The 22,155-nt window shown below is 52.7% G+C and overlaps 1 protein-coding gene across 1 annotated transcript in view; it reads left to right on the top strand.

The window, feature by feature from the left end:
• Positions 1 to 22,155, top strand: part of CMIP (c-Maf inducing protein) — a 226,350-nt gene that overhangs the window by 190,234 nt on the left and 13,961 nt on the right. Inside the window, exons 8-13 of the mRNA XM_054579136.1 lie at positions 4,420 to 4,523; positions 5,961 to 6,065; positions 12,331 to 12,684; positions 20,339 to 20,404; positions 21,688 to 21,714; positions 21,995 to 22,043. Coding sequence (XP_054435111.1) covers positions 4,420 to 4,523; positions 5,961 to 6,065; positions 12,331 to 12,684; positions 20,339 to 20,404; positions 21,688 to 21,714; positions 21,995 to 22,043 — 705 coding nt within the window. The remainder of the gene's footprint in view (positions 1 to 4,419; positions 4,524 to 5,960; positions 6,066 to 12,330; positions 12,685 to 20,338; positions 20,405 to 21,687; positions 21,715 to 21,994; positions 22,044 to 22,155) is intronic.

Below are 22,155 nucleotides of genomic sequence, written 5' to 3'. Positions count from 1 at the left end.
AGCGTTCCAGGCAGCCCCTGCCCGCTGAATCGTGTCGGCGCCCTGCGGGCACTGGGTGCTGTTCACTGTGCTCTGCCCCGAGCGATCGCACAGCGTCACTGAGCGCTTGCTTGTTTCCAAAATCTTTCTTGCTTTAAGACAAACGCATTTCTTGTTTTCTGAACACAGTGGAGAGGGATCCTATGTTTTCTCCAGGACTAACAAGGAAACCCCATTTTTGGGTCCAGGAGAGGTTCTGCCTTAATTTGGGCTTTCAGAGTTTCAAAGGCACTCTCTGGCTTCGGCCACTGGGGAGAAAAGGGTCTCTGATTGTTCCCTTTACAACCACTGTGGATGAGGGGTGAGTAGAGGGTGTACCTTTTCAGAGTCCAAAGCAAAGGTTCTGGAGTTTCTCTTGCAAAGGAGCTTCTCCCATCACCACTTGTCAGTGACAGAGCCACACCCCAGGTCCTGCTTGGCCTGGCCCCTGCCTCCCCAGGCACATAAGCACTTTGGCATATTCCGTGGTCAGCAGTGGACTTTAATAAGGGTTCTTTTGGGACATCTGACTTCAAAGGGGAAAAATGTCAAAATTCAGGCAGGCTCCCATGGCTTAACCATACAACACTCCCTTGCACTTGGCTAGTTTTATGGGCCTGGAGTGTTGACCATGCAATAATTTTCTGGATAAAAATCAGAACAGCTACAGGGCACATCCAGAATTTACAGTTCTGTTGTGGCCTGGCAGAGTTCAGGGACCTTCAGGCGTGAATTCTCACTTTACTACTAAAGGACTTCCCCAAAGTGATCCCAGAGTCTGGGGCTGCTGTACAGCATCTACCAATTACGCTGTCGGAAGAGAACTGGTGGACAGGACCGAGGCAGAGCAGTCCCCCCTGCAGAAGAACAGACGTGTGTGAAGCAGGGACTGTGGCTCGGACCAGGTGGCAGACTTTTGGTGTCACTCATTTAATGCTCCTTAAGTTTCATGATTGGCTGTGGGCCAGATGCCCCATTTTGGAGCTGGACTCTCTGCTGATGCTGGTGTGGGAGTCCAGTCACCAGTTAGTGAGTGTGCCTCGCCTGCCACCAGCCACATGCCTGTCACATAGTGTGGCCAGTGACTTCTCTTCATTCTGCACGTAGTGTTTCTTGTTAAGGAGGCATTTGGGAAATGGGGGAAATCATACACCATCGTAGTGCTCTGGGGGTTCAGAGCTTCGCCTATTCCCAGAGTGCATCTTTTGCAAATATATCATGTGCTCCAATTTCATGGGCAGGCAAACTGAATCTTAGGTTAAGAGTCTCAGAGAGGGTTACCCATTGGCAGAAATGATAATTAGATACAAATGGAAGCAGTCCTTTGCTATGTTCCTCTGTAGATTCTCAACACTTCATTAAACTGTATCTCCAAGAATAACCATGGTCCCTGTGTCCACACACCATTCAGTGGGGTGTTCTTATTGTGGCAGGGGTGGCAAGAAGATGTGGCTCTGGTCCCCAGCGTGGGTGATCTAACCTGCTTTCCAACGGACGCATGTTTGACTTTTCCAAAGAGGCAAAATGTCCCTCAACCAACATTTCGGAAGGCCATGAGGCCCGTATGTAATGTTCATTCCCAAGGAAATGGCCTTGACTATCCAGAAATCTAATGGCAAAGATAACTACTTTTTAGCAGGGTTCAGGTGAAGCAGTTTTCATAACATCATAAAACCTTAGAGGTAGAAGGGTGCTTAGAGAATAGCTCCTTCAACCCTTATTCTATGGTAGGGACACAGGGAGTGCCTGGCAGCCCAAGGTCACAGTTTCCTGTCACTCATTTCCAGGGGATTAGGGGACTCTGAGCGTCTTCCTCAATTTGAAACCATAATCAAGCTTCAGTCTTTTCATCCTGCAGGGGCCTCACCTTCTAGCTCAGTGTTCTGTGTGTGTGCATGTATGTGTATTGTGCATATGTGTGTGTGACTGCATGTTAGGGGTGTATGTATGCATACATGTGTATGTTCCTTCTGAGCTTTCTCTGGGCCTACTGCTGCCCTCCTGATTCAAAACTATAATCCTAGTAGACAGGACACAGCCAGATGAGCCCCACATGGCCTTGAGGACCCTAGTTCAGCCCTTTGAACTCCAGGTGAGGAAGCACTGGGGAGCTCTAGGAACGCCCCTGTGTGCTGGCCACGGGGAGTGGGAGGGACACAGTTTACTCAGCTTTCAGGAAGGCCCGCGGCACCAGTTAGATCCCTGAGGAGGGTCTCCACTGGTTTTGTTTTAGGTTAGGGTCCTGATTCAGGTTCCTTTTTATTAAATGAGTTTCACTGAGTGGGACAATAGGAGGGACAGATGAGTTTGGAGACCACCAGGCTGCCCTCTGTCGTGCTAGTCAGCCTCATGACCACACTGTGACTTGCCCCTCCTGACTATTCAAAACCCAGCCCGCAGCTTTAGATGTCCAGTGACGAAGCCTCCGGGTCCCTAACTGTGCACCTGGGAATGGACACGAGGTCCTGCCCTGGGTAGCGCTTCCCTCTCCCGCGCTGTGTTTCTTCTAACAAGTCCCGGAGCCAACAGCCTTTCTGCTCTTAGCTGAGCTCTATCACCCGCCCCATTGACGTGCTACATTGGGGAAGCTGAGAAAATGTCCGTCTCTAATAATCACTCATTAGAGCAGGCAGGGTCCCTCTGTCCTTACACAGTGCCCCTTAAGTAGGCTTCAGCTGAGGTGAGATGCAGGCACCTGTGGGCTGAGCCGGTCGATGGAGACAGAGAGCATCTTTCCCCCCAGGGCTGGGAGCTTGGCCTTTTCCTAACATCCCTCTTCTTCCTCCCGCCCCTGTCCCCCCCCCCCCCCCCCCGCCGCCTGCCTGCGCCCTGTCACTGACACCCATGCACCAGCGACTGTCCCTCTGCGCCCGCTCACTGCCCAGCACACAGACCTCCCCTCCCAGGCCACCACTCTGCCGCGTGCACAGAACCCCGCACTCGGCGCCTTTCACCCACGCCTCCTCCCGCACCCCGTGTCACACACACACCATACCTTCACACACACCTTCTACATTTCGTGTCTTAGAGTCTGAGTCTCCTCACACTCCTCCTCCCACAGCCCACGTCTCACCCACACCCCCTTCCACACTCCACATTTTTCACACACACCTTCTCTCACACCCCATGTCACACACATAGCGCGTCTTTACACACTTACTCTTCATGTCTTAGAGTCTGTCTGCGCACACACTTCCTCACACAACCCACATTTTTCACACACGCCCCCTTCCACACTCCACATTTTTCACACACGCCCCCTTCCACACTCCACATTTTTCACACACGCCCCCTTCCACACTCCACATTTTTCACACACGCCCCCTTCCACACCACATTTTTCACACACCCCCTTCCACACTCCACATTTTTCACACACGCCCCCTTCCACACTCCACATTTTTCACACACGCCCCCTTCCACACCACATTTTTCACACACGCCCCCTTCCACACTCCACATTTTTCACACACACCCCCTTCCACACTCCACATTTTTCACACACGCCTCATCCCACATTTTTCACACACACACAGACATGCCCATACTTGTCCAGTCAGCCTTTTTTGAGCTCATGCATCATTTTCAGTGGTCTTTTTTGGTCCCCTGTGCCCTTTGAGGGTGGCTTTTTATACAGTTCAAGTCGTCGAATGCTCCCTAAGTTTAGTTGTGGAGCGCAGTGGGTGGCAGTGGTCAGCCGAGAGGAGGAAGGAGCCGCCCGAGGAGCCCTAGACTGGGAACCATTGCACCTGGCTCTCGGGCCGCCTCGGCCCTCTCATTCTAGAGGAGCAGGCATCTCCTCACTAAAAATGTTTGGGAAACAGGGCGTTATGTTTGTCCATTGTACCGCCTTTGCCTCCTTCATACTCCCAGCAAGTCCCAAAGCAACACCCCAAATAGATGGCCTCGGATTGGGGCACCCTCTGACTTTGCTCTTCTGAGTGGCGTCAGATAATAGCTCATAGAAAGGAGGGGGCCCAAAATTTCTCAGGTGGCTTCAGAAGAAAAGCTTGTAGCCCTGCCAGGCCTTGCTGGAGGCCTGGCTTGATACCTGGCAGGCCCCTCGTCGCTGTGCAGAAGGGAGGCCGCAGTGTGTCTGTTTTCTGAGCACGTCTGTGTGGCATGTGGACCCCGCCCAACCACGGGTGGGTTGGTACTGTGCCAAGGGTTTGGCTACGCACGCCAGAAACCCCTCTGTGACAGGACATTTCTTGCTCTCTGCTGGCAGCCATCAAAGGGTGTAAGCAAGAGCATTACAGGGCCAGTGTTTTGAAGTGAAAATATGTGTGCTTTCTAAAGAGGAGATGGCTGGTGTCTCCCGTTGTCTTCCACACCAGTTCCTCACCAGTCTCCTGGCCTTCTGTGCAAGTGTGCCCCAACTCCTCTCTGCTCTCTCTGTAGGACTTTGGGAAGTGCCCGCGACTGAGGCTGTTTACTCAGGAGTACATCCTTGCCTTGAACGAGCTCAATGCGGGGATGGAAGTGGTGAAGAAGTTCATTCAGAGGTGGGTCTCCCAGCTGACCCCCTCCCCACCCCTGCCTGTGAGCTGGCTTTCCTTCCCTTCCAGAACCACGCTCTCCACTGATGCCCAGAGAGGAGCCTCCAGTGTTCAAAGGCCGTGAGCGCCTCCTCTTCTGTAGGGTCTCCTGGATCCTCCTGACATATGTCTGAGGCGCTTACACACTGTGTGATGCTGAGCCAGTTGCTGTACGTCTGATCCGTTTCCCTCCTCACAGGGGTTGTTGTGTGATTATGTGAGATGGTGTATGAGACAGCCCCTGGCTCAGCAGGAACTCAGGAAATGGTAATAGGTCTGCATAATAGGCGTACATCCTTGGGCTGTGGGTGCCAGGTGCACAGGACACGATCCCCCATCGCCCCGGACAGTCACCACTGGGGACTTTTAACAGCCATCTTTCAAACTTGGCCAAAAAGAAGCCAAATATCCTGGTTCTTACTCCCTTCCGGTGTTTGGGTCGGGGAAATACTTTTGCTTTGATTTTTAAATACTTTTCTCTGTGTCTTGGTTTCCTCATCTGTAACTGAGAATTGTAATACCCACTTCATTCAGTGAGAGGTTTGGTGATCTAATGCACATACACACGCAGAATAACGCATTAATGTGATGGGAGCATCAGTGGTCATTGTCATGACTTCATATTTTTGAAGAAAATCAAAATAGCCTGATTAAGCCAGTTTCGAAGCTATGTGCTTCCTAAACGTACTCACCTGCAACTCACAAAGCATTTCCAAACCCAAGTGGTATGTCCTTCTACCAGAGTCTGGGTGACCCTGGGTCCCTTTAAAATATCTAGTCCATGTTTGTAAAATTCTTTAGGTCAGGCCTCTCTTAGTCCCAGTGGTTTTTCCAGGAATGTTACAGATATTATCCCCAGGCCCCAAACTACCCCATTTTACAGATAAGAAAACTGAGGCATAAAGATAGCTCAAGATTATTAACAAGAGCTGCATTTATGGCAGCCTTAGCAGCTGTATTCCAGACCCTGTGCTAGGTCAAGGGGACCATAATAATTTTTCTTCCAAAGCAGGGCACTTGTGAGAGTAAAATGAGGTGTTTACAATAATTATTTCAGAACCCCCGGCCATAAATGTGACTGTCCCAGGCCATATGGCCACCATATGCTAAGTCTTCCCATAAGTTAGAAAATTGGGTGTTTATTGTTCCTCATTAAGGAGGGAGCTGTTGTCCCCATTTTACAACTAAGTAAACTGAGAGTGGAATGTTTGAGCAGTGTGCCAAGGCTGCTCAGCTGGACATGGTGGGGCCAGGACCGCAATCCCTGTGCTGCCAGCCCCCCTCAAAAGGCTCAGCGCGCCCCCGCTGGTGACTCCCGCAGGCTGTGCCCTAGCCTCCCCCCACCGCCCCGCCGTGGTGCTGCTCCTGCGGCTGCCTCTCACCCTGCCCTCTGCTCTTTTCCAGCATGCACGGCCCCACGGGGCACTGCCCTCACCCCCGGGTCCTGCCCAACCTGGTGGCCGTGTGCCTGGCTGCCATCTACTCCTGCTATGAAGAGTTCATCAACAGGTCAGTCTCCACTGCCACTGGGAGGGCCTGGGCGGGGCCACGGCACCACCCCGGGTGGGGACAGTGAGAGGCCGACTCTCCAAGCACAGGAGGTGGAGTGGCCTTCGCGAGGCCGGCCTCCGGTGCGTTTGCTACGTCCACGTGCTCGCTGAGTCCAGGGCCCAGAACCCAGGGATGTTACTGGAAAAGCAAACACTGTGAATCAGCACTGGCAGCTGCGAGGCTTTTTTGTTGACCTGGCTTCAGGAGCAAGAGTTTTATTCTGAAGGTTTCTCACCACCTGGTGCATGGGACACGTTGGGGCCTGGGTGTGTGTGCATGTATGTGTGAGAGAATGTGCACACATGTGGGTATGCCACATAGGACGTGTGTACACTGGATGTGCATGTGTGTATGCACATGTGTAAGTGACATGTAGGTGTGGGTGTTGCCCCCATGTGTGCATGTGCAGGCATCTCCCCAAGGGGTGGCTAGAAGGTTTACTCCTTCTGTGCCTACCTTTGTAAACAGAGAAATGGGTTTTGCCTGTGTATTTCTTCAGTGCCCACTGTGTGCCAGGTGTAGTTGTAGGTACTAGGGGTAAAGACCCCAGGTTCCCTATTGGAGCTTGTTCTCTCCTGGGGGAGAAAACATACAAGTACATGTGCAGGACCATGTCAGATGGTGGGAAGTACTGTGAAAACAATAAAATGGAGCAGTGACCAGAAAGCAGGCATGGCAGGGCCACTGCCTTGGGTCCCCCAGGGTTTGGATACGAGCCTTATTAGGAAAGTAACCCTAGAGAGTACTGGGAAGGACAGATAATAAAAACTGGAGCCTGTGTTAGTGATCGGGTGACCGCTGTGGGCACCTCTGCATCCCCTGCGGGCCATCCTTGGGAGACTGCGGAACACGTCTCAGTTACTCCTCTGAGGGACGATGACGCCGGGGTGGTTGCTTACCAGCTCCCATCCTGCCCTAATTGAGGATTGCTCCTGGGATACAGTGACGCAGATGCCGTTAGTTTGCGTAGAACTTTCGACAGTGACCTCTGGGGTCATTGGAGAGGATACGACGCACAAGGCAGAGATGGCATCTGCTGTGGCCGCCCTGTCCAGTGGTTCAGGTGGTGCACTGCACAATCCCAGGTGCCACTAGAGCTAGGGATACAGCAAGAGTGTATTTCAGACCTTAAAGAAAGGGCAGTGGAACATTCTGAGTCACTGAAAACCTCTGCAAACGGGGCTTCTAAAACAAATACTGTACTCTGGGTTCTTGGGGAAAGGACCATGAATGAACCTTGATAAGGGGGTATTTTCTTATGACAGGGTTTGAGAAGGGAGGATGATTATTTTTAATGTCCTCAGCCCCGAGCCCTGAAAGCCAAAGGGACCATGTCCATCTTGAATCATTTCCCTGTTCAGGAAAGCTGAAAGTGCCCTTGAGGCCAGAACATGCAAATGTCATGCTGAACACTCCCCAGTGCCTGTAGTACACCCTGTAACATGTTATATTTAAGAGAAAAAGAAGAAGGTCTGAGGGTAGCACACGGCCCAGGTAGCCATCCCAGCATCCCTGTGTACAGCGGTGGTTGCTTGCCCTTGACCTCATATGCTCTAGCTCAGGAGCCCGTCTGATCTGCATGCATTTCAAACGGGGGCCACCCCAGAAAGCAGGAAGAGCATGAGGAGGGCATGCGCACACACATACTCTCAGGCTCCTTTTCCTCCTGAAGCCTCTGACTCTTCTCAGCCTCCTTGGGCCCTCTCCCTGGATGCTGAGCTAGGACTCAACGGCGGGGCAGGGGCAGGAGCGGGAATCCGCACACCCAAGAGTTTTCCCTTTGCATCTCCACAGCCCTGCCAGGGGGCCCTGGAGCAGGGCTTCCCTGACTCAGAAGCAGGAGGCAGGAAGATGAGGATGCTGGAAATCTCTTTCCCAGTTCCCATCCCAGGGGAAGGGAGGTGGAAAGAACTAGGATTAGCAACTGTGCATACTGTCACACAGGGGACGGCAAGAGCCAGCGTTCCTCCTCCTCTCGTTCACTCAGTACTTGTTTAGTGAGGGCCCATTAAGTGCCAGGTGTTGAAAGTACAAGTGAACCAGCCAGATGGGACCCCCTGCGCTCCCAGAGCGGGCGGTGTAGCAGCGGGTGGAGGGGAGGGGAGTGAATAAGCAAGAGATTACAGGACAGTTTGGTCAGGGCTGTAATGGCAGAAGCCAGAGGCGTCACTAACATGGTCTCCAGCAGGGAGTCTCAACCCTGGCTGCATACCGGAGTCCCCTGGGGAGGCTTTACAAAATGAGAGCGTAAAACTAAGCACACACCTACTCTATGACCCAACTCTCTATAGTTTTTGGTATGTTCATCAGAAGGTATATACAAGAATGGTTGTTTCTGCATTATTTCTAATAGGCCCAAAACTGAAATCTGCCTCAATACCAATGTCCTACAACAGCAGAATGGGTAAATAAGTTGTGGTCTCTTCTCAAAAGCCACACTATATAGCAGCAGGGATTAAACCTGTACAACAATGAATAAATCCCGCAGGTGTAATAGTAAAAGAAGTCAGACCCAGAAGATCCATACAGTGTGATTCTTTTTCCTTCAAGTTCAAGAACAGGCAAAACCAATCTGTGGTGATAGAGGCCAGAATAGTGGCCACCTTTAGGGTGGGGAGCTAGGTAGAAAGGCATGAGAGAAGCTTCTGGGCTTCCAGAAATGTTTCACATCTTGACCTGGGCCAGTGATTCCTAGCTGGGGTCAATTTTTACCTCCTGGGGATACTTGGCAATGTCTGGAGACATCTAGGGTTGCCACCACGTGAGCAAAAGGAGGGGTGCTGCTGACATCCAGTGGGTGGAAATCAAGATGCGCTGAACATGCTACCAGGTGCAGGGCAGCCCCCCACAGGAATGACCAGAATTACCTGGCCCTAAATGACGGTGGTGCCAAGGTGGAGGGATCCTGCCCTGGTGGATGGTTATTGGACAGGCATGTGTGGGAAAAACTCATGGATCTCTGCACCTAAGATTTACACCCTTGATATGCTGTGTTTAAATTACACCCACGGTATGCTGGAGCCCTGTTCCGTTTGGAATCACACCTCTTCCCAATTCCACGGTCAGTGATGGCACACTGGGGGCTTGAATTTGGTCACAGTGACAGTATTTACACCAAGGAAATCAGCCAACATTACAAAGCAGGGCTTTTTCAGCTTACTGCTGGTTGTATCTTCATGAAAAGTTGAAAAAGTGATTCTGGGGCCCCACCCATCGCAATTCTGATTGAACTGGGATGGCCCTAGCATTGGATTGTTCTGTTTTGTTCTAACTCCCCAGGCAAGTCGAGTTCATGGCCAGAGTTGAGAACCCCTTCTCTTGGGGGAAATGAGGAAGGGATCCTTCAGGGAGGTGATATTTAAGCTGAGACCTTCTAGCTGTCAGTGCAGTAAGAGACAGGATGAGGTGATCCAGGCAGAGAGAACAGAATGTACAAAGGCCTGGCAGGACAGGAGTTGCCATTAGTCACATTTTTCTATCGATGGCCTTAACCACCTGCCTCAGGATCCTCTGAGCTGCTGCTTTATAGAGCAGACTCCTTGATGCCATACCTCTGGGGTGAGCCCAGGAATCTGCCTGTTTGGCAAGCTCCTCAGGTGATCTCCCTCCTGAAGATGAAGGGCCACCACGGGGGAGGAACTGACTGCAGCAGAGAGAGAGAGAGAGAGAGAAGCGAAAGGTGATGTTGGACAAGAGAGCTGACTGTGGACAGACTTGCCCTACTGAGCTGTTCAAACCTCCTGTGCTGAGCTGCTTGCTCCTGGGAGTGTGTGTTAAATGCAGGTTCAGATTCAGCAGGCCTGAGACTCCGCTTGTTTAGCAGACAACTCCCAGTAATACAAATGCTGCTGGTCAGGGACCACACTTTGAGTTGTAGAACTTTGCCTCGGTTTCAACTGGGGAGTTTTTATTGGGAGAGTGTTGGGTTTTAAGTAAGGAAGGGACTTGAAGGTGTCAATTTCCACATTCCCCTCTGGCAGCTGCTGCATGGAGGATGGACTAGAGGGGGCAAGCATGACCTTGGAGGAATTGTAAGCCACCATGGTTGTAACCAGGTGCCCCAGGTGGCGGCACGAAGAGGTTATGGCAGGTCTTGTTGCTTCCTGCAGACCCCCTCGGAGCCCACAGCAGCTTGAGTTCCAAGCGATGCCATTAGTTCCTCCAGAAAATCACGCAAGGGCTGCAGTCTCGCGAGACCTTTCCCAGGCCCAGGTCCATCCCACTCCGTTGAGCAGTCCCTGGAAGATAAAGCCGCATGTTGTCCTCAGGGCCCATTCGCTGTGCTCTCCGTGGTACATGATGTTCTCGCACACAAAAGAGCAGACAACTTGACCCAGGTTAGCATGGCTCACTGGAAAATCACTCGTGCTGAGCCAAACAGCCTTGAAAATCCACTCCTAAATCCCAGCAAAGGCAAACAAAGGGAAATGGAGTGTTGAGCATTTCAGCAGCAAATTAGCTCTGAACCCATAGCCCTTCCCCCATGGACCACACACACAATTTTCCATCAACTATAGAATTTTCGGACTGTAGCCCATGGCTTTTGTTTTTCCCCAGCAAAGTTTAAAGTGTATTTATCAAACATCCTTGGTGGGCTCAGCTCAGGCCTGGTTGTGGCACGTGCTTGATAAATTCAGGCCGTCTGTGTGTGTTGAGTCCTAGTTCTGTGCTCAGTCGAATCCTTGTGCACAATGAGGGCGTGCATCTTTGGAAGCACAGGGCACATGCATGTGCCACATTTAGGGAGAGACTGAGCGAGCTCTTTGTGATCATACCATTGTGTTGCCAAGTGAGCTTCAGGATGTTTAGACATGCCACAAGGGACACTGGTGTCCAGCCAGGAAGGGGAAGCTCTGGTGCAGAGGCAGGGTGAGGGTGGCAGGTAAGAGAAATCAGAGCAGATTTCATGGAGGAGGAGGACCTGCACAGGATCATATTGGATCTTGGAAGCCATAATGGTGGTGAGGAGCCTGGGCTTCGCAGTCAGAAACCTCTTGGTAAATCCCATACCCTTCCACTTACAAGCCCTGTGATTAGGGGCAGGTCATTTGACCTCTGGGTGTTTCTTCTCTCACCCCTAACATGGAAATGGTAATATTGCCATTCAGAGATATGTGAGAAGTCTGTGTCATAGCACTTAGCCCTGTGCCAACCCAGGGGCACCAGCTATGGAAGCTCACCGCTAGGGTTACCTTCAGTCGATGTCCGTCCTGGTAATGTTTGGAAGTGCCCAGTGAGGAGGTGCTTTAACCAGCCTCAAGGCACTAATTTCATTGTGTTCCAGCCCAGCATTTCCCAAACAAATTTGGCATCAGTGATGCATAGAGCCCTTTCTCAGTTAACACCCTGCACAGTCATCATTCCTCCAGGTGGCTGGAGGTGCTGTGAAGGAGGGGGCGGGCTGCTGCGGACAGGAGAGACCTGCGGGCTCTAGGAGTTTGGGATTCTGGGGTTTGGGATCCCCTTAAGTGGATTCCCAGATGGAGAGTGGAGGCTGAGCTTTCTCACCTGGCTGGGGAGGGGGCAGTAGAGGTGGGGCCTGGGCTTTGCCCTGAAGGACATGGTGGCTTCAGGAGGAGAAGGGGGTCACTTAGACTGCAGGGGTGTCCAACCTGCAGCCCATGGGCCACATGCAGCTCAAAATGGCTATGAATGCAGCCCAACACAAAATCATAAATTTACTTAAAACATTACGAGATTTGTTTTGTAATTATATGTCGCAGTGTATTTGATGTGTGGCACAAGACAATTCTTCCTCCAGTGTGGCCCAGAGACACCAAAAGGTTGGGCGTCCCTGGATCGTAGGTCTCGTAGGTGTGTCAGGAAGGGGAACAGGGGAGACATCTTGATGGAGGTACCTCATAGAGATTAACATTCACGCATTTATTCAACAAATATGTGTTGAGCACCTACTGTGTGCAGGCACTACGGCATGTGCTTTAGGGACAAGTGACTAGGACTGGATGCCGTTTCAACCCCTCCCTGGCTTAAGACCATGAACAAGGCACTTCCCCAGACTGAGCTTCAATTTCCTCACTTGGGGACTGGGAACGAAAGGCACTAGCCTGTAGCACAGATGCCATAGGGGTTCAGGGAGGCATTTAGCACAGTGGAGCCTGGCTTCTCGGAAGCGCTCCCTGGGTCTTGTAGCTCCCGGCTGTCAGGGCCCTCAGGGCCACGTGCTGCTGCCTGCACTCACGGGCCCCCCTGCCTCTTCCCCCAGCCGCGACAACTCCCCAAGCCTGAAGGAGATCCGGAACGGCTGCCAGCAGCCCTGCGACCGGAAGCCCACCTTACCTCTGCGCCTTCTGCACCCCAGCCCGGACCTGGTGTCTCAGGAAGCCACGCTGTCCGAGGCGCGGCTCAAGTCGGTGGTCGTGGCCTCCAGCGAGATCCACGTGGAGGTGGAGCACACCAGCACTGCCAAGCCGGCGCTGACGGCCAGCGCGGGCAACGACAGCGAGCCCAACCTCATCGACTGCCTCATGGTCAGCCCTGCCTGCAGCACCATGAGCATCGAGCTGGGCCCCCAGGCTGACCGCACGCTCGGCTGCTACGTGGAAATCCTCAAGCTGCTGTGAGTGTCCCTTCTATGTGCCTGTCACCAGTGGAGTGTGGGAGGGGCTTGGCCTTGCTGTCCGTATTCGCTAGTTTGAGGCATGCAAGGGTGGGTGTGCTGAGTGTGCACACTTGAGTTGGGGCGGGGAAACATGTGAGTGTGGGTGCAGAGATGCAAGGTATGAGGGCACACATGTTGGGTGTGCATACATGTATGCTGCAGTATCTGGGCTCATGCGTAGGTATGTACACAAGCATACATGTATGTATAAGCTTGAGAATATATTTGTGTAAATGTGTTCCTGAGCATACGGGTGCCCAGGTGTGTCTGTGAGTCTGTGAACCTTTGCATACTGTGTGGGGTGTGGGCTTTCTGAGTTTATGAACATTATATGTGTGAATGGCTGTGAGTGTGTGGTATGACAGTGCATGTGGGATTGCCTGAGTGTGCACGTGTGTAAGTGTACAAGGGTGGATGTATGAGCACTGTGCTGATTTTGTGCATAGTCGCTATGAGTACACATGTGTAGATAGGAGCGTTTATACACAAGAGTTGGAGTGTGTGTGCATGTTTCCCTGTGTATGTGGGCAGGTACTCCTGTGAGCCAGCATGTGAGTGTGTTTGTGTTGTATGATCTGTACATGCCGTGTGTGCTTAATGTGGTTGTCTGTGTACACGTCCATTTTAGTGTGTGTGTGTGTGTGTGCGCGCCTGTGAGTGTCTGTGTGGTTGTCTGTAAAGGGAGTATCTTTGGAAAGCGGCCCCCCGGATTGTTGTGAGTACCAGGCCCCCTGCCTCTCCCTCGTGAGCCCTCCGATGGGCAGGGAGGGAGGTGTGTGCGGACCGGGCCCCATGCAGTCCTGGCTGGTGGGCAGAGCTCTGGGAAGGAGCCAGGAGGTCCACTCTGAGCTGGGTGTTTTGGGCCTGTCCCTCCACCGGCCTGCGCCTCAGTTTTGTAACTCGGGAATGGAATGAGTATTAACCTTAGACCCCTGAGGGTCTTCCTAGTTCTGCCATTCACACTTGTGCCACTCACACTCATCCCAAAGTCATGCACCTGGTTCCTAGAGCCCAGGTGGGAGACCTGTGCTGAGCTCTGCGGTCCCGCAGACCAGCTTGGTCTGGAGAACCCAGCGCATGCCGTCTGCACTCACTCCCACAAGTCTTGTCCTTCAGAACAGAGCTCGGCCCCGCCCTCAGGACCAGGCCCCGAGGTTGGCATTGCAGTCCGAGGTGGGCGGTGGGCTTTTCAGAGGGATTGGGGGATGGCGGCACGGTCACATCTGACTTAGGGTGACTGTCCGAAGTCTGGGTACCAGGGCCCCTGGATCCAGGGGGAGGCCTGGCTCCAGGGGCTCATCGGTGTTGCCAGGGTTTTACTAAATCTCCGAGTCTGTTGAACACGTTGTGGCACTTGTTCTGCCTCTGTCATCAGCATGTTGCTGCCCAGAGTGCGCTCAGCACCCAGAGGGGTGAAGGCAACCTGCTGGCGCTGGGAGCCGGCGAATAAGCCTGGGAGGCACCTAAGGGTGCCCCCACACCCTCAAAGCAGGGCTTATGTTGTCTGTGAAAATGAACACGTGCGCGCGTACCCACACATCACTCAGTGGCTTCTCGTGTTTTAACAGGAGAATGTGGGTGCAGCATCTGCACACACTTCCTCTGGCCTGTTCAGGCCCTGAGAGGAGAGCGAGGCCTCCTGGGGGTCAGGTTCAGCCTCGCCCATGGTTCTCGCAGCGGAGGCCAGCTGAGGGCACAACTGCATTTAGTGACGCCCCGCCCTGCTCCACCCCTTCACACTTGCCAAAGGAAATTCCAAATTATGGTCCGAGAGCGTCTCCTGGGACACGCCTCTGTCTCTCCAAGGCACTGGGGTGTCCCCAGTTTCTCCCAGGAGTGGTGGTCAGCCGTGGCCCTCATAGCCTCCCCGCCCTGATTGCAGCAGGGCCACCAGGCTGGAGGTGGCCCTGTTCTCCACCTCGGGCCTGGGCTCTGGCTGTTTTCCGCAGACACCTGGAGCTCCTCGGCCTCCTGCTGGCTTGGGCCCTGGCTCATATTTCTCATTAAACACTAAGGGTTTGAGTTTCATCATGCAGTTCACACACATTTTTTTTCCTTCTTCATAAACATGCTCATGAATGAGGACTCTGTTCTTCCTGATCTGCTTCCAGACCTCCTGCCTGCCCGCATCACCCAGCTGCCAGGGCCCCGGCAGGGGTCAGGGGCCCGGTCAGGGGCCGCCCGCTGGGAGCCGGAGGTGTTCTGACGGACGCACAGAGCCCAGAATACACCTTGGGCCTGATAACTTCTCTTCCTAGCAACTTTCCTTCTCCAGCTCTGCTGCCCGCATGAGTCGCTGGCCCATTAGAGGGCCCAGGACATGTTTGTCCCCAAAACCCCAGGAGCGCAAAGCACTTCAGTACATGATACATTGGAAAAAACACAGTTTTGGAGCCAGACTTCAGGGTTCAAAGGCCACAGATATATCAGTGCTGGCCTGTGACCTCGGGCGAGTTACTTGTCTTTTCTGAGTCACGGCCGCCTCCGGGCATTAGAGTGGGGCAGAGGACATGGCTCTGGGTGCCTCACAGGCGTAGATACTGGGCAAATGAGACTTACTGCACTCCCTGATCACAACTATGTTTCCTCTATTTTAAGACACCATTGAGAGTAAGATGCTTCATTGATGTAATAACAATACCAGAGAGGAAATAAAAGACAAATATGACATTCAAAGCACACTCAGAGGGCAATAAGCATGCATCTGGAAATTTAGGGAATGCAACTATATGGCAATTTGCTGTGTAATTGTAGGCAGCATTCTTGGTTCCTCTTGCCCTCAGTTTTCTTGTCTGTAAAATGGGTGTCTTCCTCTGAGGGCTGCTGTGGGAATTTAATGACATGGGACCTTTCCAGGCTGGTCCAGTGGTGATTCTTAACAAGAGTGGACTGCTGTTGGTCAAAGTGCTCTGTAAATGAGAGTTACGTGTGAAGGATGAAAGAACAAAGGCTCTAATGCGTCATTGAGGAATCTTAAGAGGATGTTGTAGGGGGCAGACGAAGCCAGGTTTAGTGCGTCAGCCCAGCGTGCTGACCCTGTCTGTCCGAGCAGGCCCCACTGGTCCCTGAGTGTGCATATCGCGGCCTAGCCCACAGCCAGGGTCCTGAAACACCCAGGCTCCTAGTCACACGTTCTCAAGCAAGGCCCGCACATCATTAGAATTTCACACCTCTGAAAGGAACGTAAGCCTCAAAAAGTTCCCCGGAGACCCTTGAAAAGGAAGGCCATTCCCAGTGCAGGTCAGGGTTGCCGCTGCACACATCGCCTTGTGAGGCCCAGGCTGGGTGGTCTGGTGGAAAGAACCTGGACTTGGGAGCTGGACAGAGCAGACTTGGGTCTGTGGTAGTTTGGAGTCCAGCTCGTAGTCTGCTGGGCACCTGCGTGTGATTCATGTATTTGTTTATCCATCTATTTATACATGCCTTTATCAAACATTTACTGCGCACCTCGGCTGGGCCAGGCTCTCTGCCAGATGCTGGGGGTCCCAACTGATCTCCTGCTCCCAATCCCTCTGAATCTAGTAGCACCAGCTGCTGGAGGCAGAGACATTGCCTGCCCAGTGGGATGGAGTGTGGGAAACCGCTGGCCACGTGTGAGGCCACAGGTAAGGGGATGCTCTTCTGTCCAGGAAGAGGAGAAAGCAGCCTTTGTGAGGGAGATGCAAGCACATCTACTCATTCTGATCAGCTTGAATCCGGCTACTTGTTATTTTTGCAAAAACCCAGATTTTAAAAGAAGCCTGATGAGCTGGAGGTCAGTTGGAAGATGCCCCAGCCACCAAGGGCTGTTAGGGAAAACTCAGATGGACATGGATTTGTCCTAATGACCTGGAGGTGTAACTAGAATGCAGAAGGCAGACGCCAGGAGGGGACGTGGGAAGCGTGGTACGTTGCCCAGTACAGTCCTGTCCAGTGATGAACCGCCCCAGCCAGATGCCACCGCTCCATTGAGAAGAAACACCAGGAGTTTGGTGCAGGGAAAAGAGGCTGATTGGGGGCTTGGGAATCCTGTCTGCGGCCTGTAGCAGGTGTCCGGACCTCTCTGGGCATCCATTTCTAATCCATAAATTGGGGTTCTAGAGCTACCCTGGCCCCATAAACAGAATGCTTGAGGTGCCTCACCTACTCTCCTTTTCCTTGCTGAGCCCAGGGAAGGCCTGACTGCCTTGTCTCCTTCCTGGGGGTGGGCGGCTAGGCCGCTCATAGCCGGGCCTGCTGTTCTACCCACCAGGCCTGCCTGGCTCGCCAGCCCTGGGGCTGGTGCTGCTCTCCAGATTTTCATGGCAGGTGCTCTGCTGGCCATGGGGTTCCCTCGCCCTGTCCCTTGGGCCTGGCCACCTGGCCAGTCCCTGGGCACCTGGCCTCCCACACTCTGCCCAGCACACCCTCTGCGCATGCGCAAACTGGTCGGACTGGGCGTTTGGAGCAGGGCCAGGAGCCAGCCACAGACAGAGCTGGGCTGGGCAGAGGCAAGAAAGGAAGTTTGTCTGCCTCTTCCTTTCTTCACCCCCATGGCCTCTTTCTTGGTCCTGTGTGAGCTGCCGTAATGGAGCCGACAGGCTGCCAAGCTCCAGGCTGGAGAAACATGGGAGGGAGAGAGCTTCCCCCAGACCCTTGCCCTGGACGTGGCCTCAGCCCCACACTGAGCTTAGCACCCGGGGGGACAGAACAGGCTTGTCAACATCCCCCTCCATTGAGGAGCGAACTCTGGGCCGGGCATGTCACTGCCCTGAGGGACCCAGCGTGTGCCCGCACACTGGGCTTAACACCCCCTGTGATGACGGGCGATTTAAAGTCTCCTGGGGGCTTTCTGCATTAATGGCATTTTTACAAGTAACATTTATTATTTAAAAGCAAAAGAAAAACTAGTACGTACCCTTTTTGATCAAGGGAACTGTCCTTTCCTCACAGGCAGAGGCAGGAGACACGAGATGTCATGTAGTTCAGTGGGTAGGAGCACAGGCGTGGGAGCCAGGCCCTCGAGCTTGGGCCAGCATGTCCTTGCCTGTAGAACAGGGATGCGTTTCTGGGAGGGACACCTGAGCCAATCCATGTGTGTATGTGGAACAAGACAAACACTGTCCTGAATGTTTGCTATTACTTTCAGGTTTTCTGGAAGCCAAGAGTCAGAGTCAGTAACAGGTGGGGATGTGGGAGGGGAGGGGCTTAGGAGGAAGACAAGCTAGCTTCAAAAGTGTATGACTCCCCTATCCCTAGAAAGCATATAGATATTGGGTCAAAAAGAGTCTCTGTGTCCTAATGTTCATCCAACAGGCCTCTGAGCACCCTGCAACCAGCCACCCATGGGTGGCATAGAGCATGTGCCCAGCATTGGGCACAGGGGTCCACAGAATCCTTGCTCCGCACTTCCTAGCTGCCTGCAGGCATGGGTCACTGAGGTGCTTGGGGCCTCACTGTCTCACCTGTAAGGTAGGTGTGATTCCCTCTTTTCCTTTAGTGGCTGTTCTGAGGATTAAGCGAGTAAGTTCATGCCCAGCACACAGCCTAGTAAGTGCTCAGTACAGCTCAGCCATTAGAACTGTAGAACTTAGCTCAGGCCACTAGGCTTTCCTGGGAATTCTCTTCTGTATGTCTGGCGTTTGAGTCTCTCCTCAGAACCCTCCAGGCTGCGAGCTGGATTCCAAAGGCTGCCACTGAATGACCATGTATTTGGAGGAAGGTGGGGTGGGAAAGCTGTCACCCAGGAGTTATCTGAGCTGTCCATTGTTCGGAGGCGAATACAGGTTCTAGGGGTGGGAAGATCCTATCTACTCTTTTTTGGTCTAAAGCATAGACAGACATATGGTGCATAAACACGTACGGTATGTTGGGTGAACAATTATTAAAATATGTCAAGAAAACTCCTTGGGGCAGGGGGCAGAATGGTACCAGATGATGAAGCCTGAGAGACACTGAGTTCTAAACGTGAACGAGTTCCGGGGCCGTGGGACCAAGAATCCGGTGTGTGGGTTAACCTGGATGTGTGTGAATGCTCGGTGCCTGCCGAAGGCCTGTGTGTCCTCAGGCTGAGGCGCGGGCCGTGCCTCGTGTTCTTTCCCATTTCCGGACCCTCCTAGCTTCTCAGGGTGCAGTTGGCAGAAGACGCTGCTTCTTTAAGAAGCGGTGCTGGTGGGAGGGGCGGAGCAGCCCTGTGGGCTCCACGGCGGCCTCACAGGCTGTTGCTCCCCACCCGCCCTGTGCCTCTTCAGTGGTGCAGCTCTGGTCACCGCGTCCACTTAACCACTTCTCGCTTGTAATAGGGACTCCCGTCCATGAGAGCGCCGACTCCATGAGCCGGCAGGTCCCGACGCACAGTGGCTGCTCCGCCAGTGGAGTTACCATTATCCTTTGTGCCCACATTGTTCCTGGTGTCGCACAGGCGGGAGGGGGCACGCCTGTGCTCGGCCCCCCTGGAGGCCTCGGCTGCGGTCTGGCAGGGCGGCGACCGCCAAGGGTCGGTTGTCAGACAAGCCGGGCTTTGATTTCTCATGAGCCATGGCTGCATTAGCTTTGATTTCCCCCTCTGTTAAGTGAGGCCATCACATAATCACACTCTATATAATATGATATTAATTATATAAACATATAATAATCTTCATTGTGAAGAGTAAATGAACAGAGGTAAAGCTTTAGCATAATACAGTGCATGCACAATGTGTTGACAAAATTGTAGCTGCTATTTTTTTTCAGTATTATTGCTATTACCACAATTGGAGTTATTACTGCCATTAGCAGTGACTGTAAAAAAAAAAAGTTATCTGGACACAGAAGAGAGGTATCCAGTAAATCAGAAGAGTTGACCCAAACTATTGTACAAAGAAATAGGCTGTAATTTTTATTTGTAATGACTCAGTTCTGGTCAATGAAAGATGAGAATGGCTTTGCATTCCCAGCCTCACCCCGCCTCATATTGTCTTCTTGGGTTTCCATAACAAAATTACACAGACTGGGCAGCTTAAACATAGAATTTTATTTTCTGGAGGCTGGGATCAAGGTATGAAATCGAGCTACGGTCAGGGCTGGTTTCCTCAGACCGTTCTCTGCAGCCTGTTGACGGCCACCTTCTGTCTGCGCTCTCACATGGTCGTCCCTTTGAGTGTGTCCGTGTCCTTACGTCCTCCTCTTATAAGGGCACTGGTCACGTTGGATCAGGACCTACCCATGTGACCTCATTTCACCTTAATCACCTCTTTTAGGGTCCTCTCTCCAAATGCTGTCCCATTCTGAGGCACTGGGGTATCAGGACTTCAACATATGAATGTGGGGGGTATGAGACATTTCAGCCCATAACACCCCGATGGTTCAAAAGATGGAAGGAACAGTGACCCCTGTAGCCTGGGTTCAGAGGCCAGGAGGGATGAAATTCTGGGGAGCCTGGTACCGGCCCCTGCAGCTGCCATATGGAAGCCTCTGCCCATCAGGCCTTGTGGCCGCGCTTGTAGACACCAGCTGCTTGTCCTCTCAACTCACTGGATGCTGAAATGGTTAGAGCAGAGTTGGTGCCATGTGAGTCTCTGCCAGACTCTTGCCCCATCTTTGGCCGTCTGTGACTGCCCGCTGTAAACCTCTCCTCGTCCTGACCAAATGTGACCATCTTTTCTTCTCTTTCTAGGTCGGACTACGATGACTGGAGACCGTCTCTGGCCAGCTTGCTTCAGCCCATTCCATTCCCCAAAGAGTAAGTCCCACACATGCCTCTGACCTGAGAGAAAAACCTCAGTCACCTACTGAGTCCTTAACCGGGGGACCAGTCATGCCACGGGCCCCCATGGAAACACCGTGGATGACCACGGAAGGTGGAGATGCGGTTCTCAGCTCTGGGGCCCCTTGAGAGGCACCCCTCTCTGAAAAATGGGGAAATCACCTCATCACATCCTTAGGGTTCACTGAGTTGAGAATGCAAACCGAGCTCTCCCCACCGTGTAGTCAAGCTAGTGGTTTTTACTATGCATCAGATGGGGACAGGAATACTTGCTCCTACTCTCTCTGAGGCTACGGTTAAATTAAAAAAAAAAAAAAAAGCATATGGAATCACTCCCTATGTCATACAGTAATATGCTGAAGGCTGTCTTATTATGTCCATTATAATTATTATTAGCTCATGTTCCATAGCGAGTTGGCCAGAAATGGACTTTTTGTCTCTCTCTTGCTGGCCTTTACCCCAATATTGAATTTATCACAGTAAAATAGGGATAAAACTGCCTGGTACATCATTATGGTGCATCTGAGGAGAAGATTTGTCTAAACCAGGCCCTAAAATGCCTCCAGGTCTCTATTTTAATCGATGCGAAGCGGCCAGGCCTCAGGAGGCAGCCGGTCCCACAGGAGCCCATTAACGAGCCTGTGTTTATGAAATGTGGCTCTCAGAGGGGGACATTACACTCGGTAATCGCCCCATTTGCTGGCTTGGCTGGTCCCTGGGGCCCCCAGGATCTGAGACTGGAGAAATCTGACTCCTGAGAGCCGCTGCCCTCTCCAAAGAGCAGTGGTGTCATTGGCTGCAGCCACTGTCTCCACAACCCTGGGGACACACTTGACGGTGGGCCCATGATGCAATTCACTTGGAGGATCGTCCCTGAATGTTGCCCTGATGTGCAGCCTTAATGAGTGTAGCTGTACCTTAATTGTGGAACAATTAACAAACACACCTGGGTCCCTGGTGTCCACATGCAGGCACATATGCTCACACGCACCCAGTTAGCGCCCTCCTGTTTACAGGTATGGGCCCTGGGGTGGTTTGGGGGTGTGGGGGCTCAGCCTGCTCGCTCATCAAAGGAGGCCTTTGTTTTGCAGCTTGAAGTAGGGACAAAATGTCAGTGTTTCATTCTCAGCTTGCTCCTCATTCTTCGAGGCTTTGAGTCCGACATAAAGCCTAGCTGTCCCCAGAGGAACGTCTCTGGACCATTGTGCTGTTTCACAAGCACCCTGCTAACTGCACCCTTCCCTTTGTCTTTGTTACAGAGCTCTCGCACACGAGAAGTTCACCAAGTGAGTATTCAGGCAACGCCCTTGTTACCTTCTTCTGGTGCAAATGTCCTCTGTCCTGAAGTCATCCCCAGCGGCCAGCCCCCCTTCCAGCCCATTGTCTGTCATGTGCATTCTGGGAGGCGGCCATGGCTCCTTGGGAAGTTCTGCCACACACGTCCAGGCCCATCCAGGAGTTTCCTCATCCTGCCAGCTCACCCGGGCTCCCCTCCCCTCAGCCCCTGTCCTGGTTCACAGAAGTGAGGCCTCTGGGAATGACTCTGTCCCCACCCATCTCTTCCAGGGAACTGAAGTACGTGATTCAGAGGTTTGCTGAAGACCCGCGACAAGAGGTGAGGCCTCTCTTTCTCCTCGAAGGCCTGCTCTCTTTAGCAGGACACGTGTGGGCCTCTCTGTGGCTCTGTTAGGGCCTCCTCATCACCCACGGACATTCGGAACAGTTTA

This window comes from Pteronotus mesoamericanus, unplaced genomic scaffold (assembly GCF_021234165.1).
Source record: "Pteronotus mesoamericanus isolate MK-2021 breed Mesoamerican mustached bat unplaced genomic scaffold, CSHL_Meso_final contig_52, whole genome shotgun sequence".
Classification (NCBI taxonomy): Eukaryota; Metazoa; Chordata; class Mammalia; order Chiroptera; family Mormoopidae; genus Pteronotus; species Pteronotus mesoamericanus.
The sequence above is the reverse complement of the archived record's forward strand: the minus strand, read 5'-3'. Positions and strand labels throughout refer to the sequence as shown.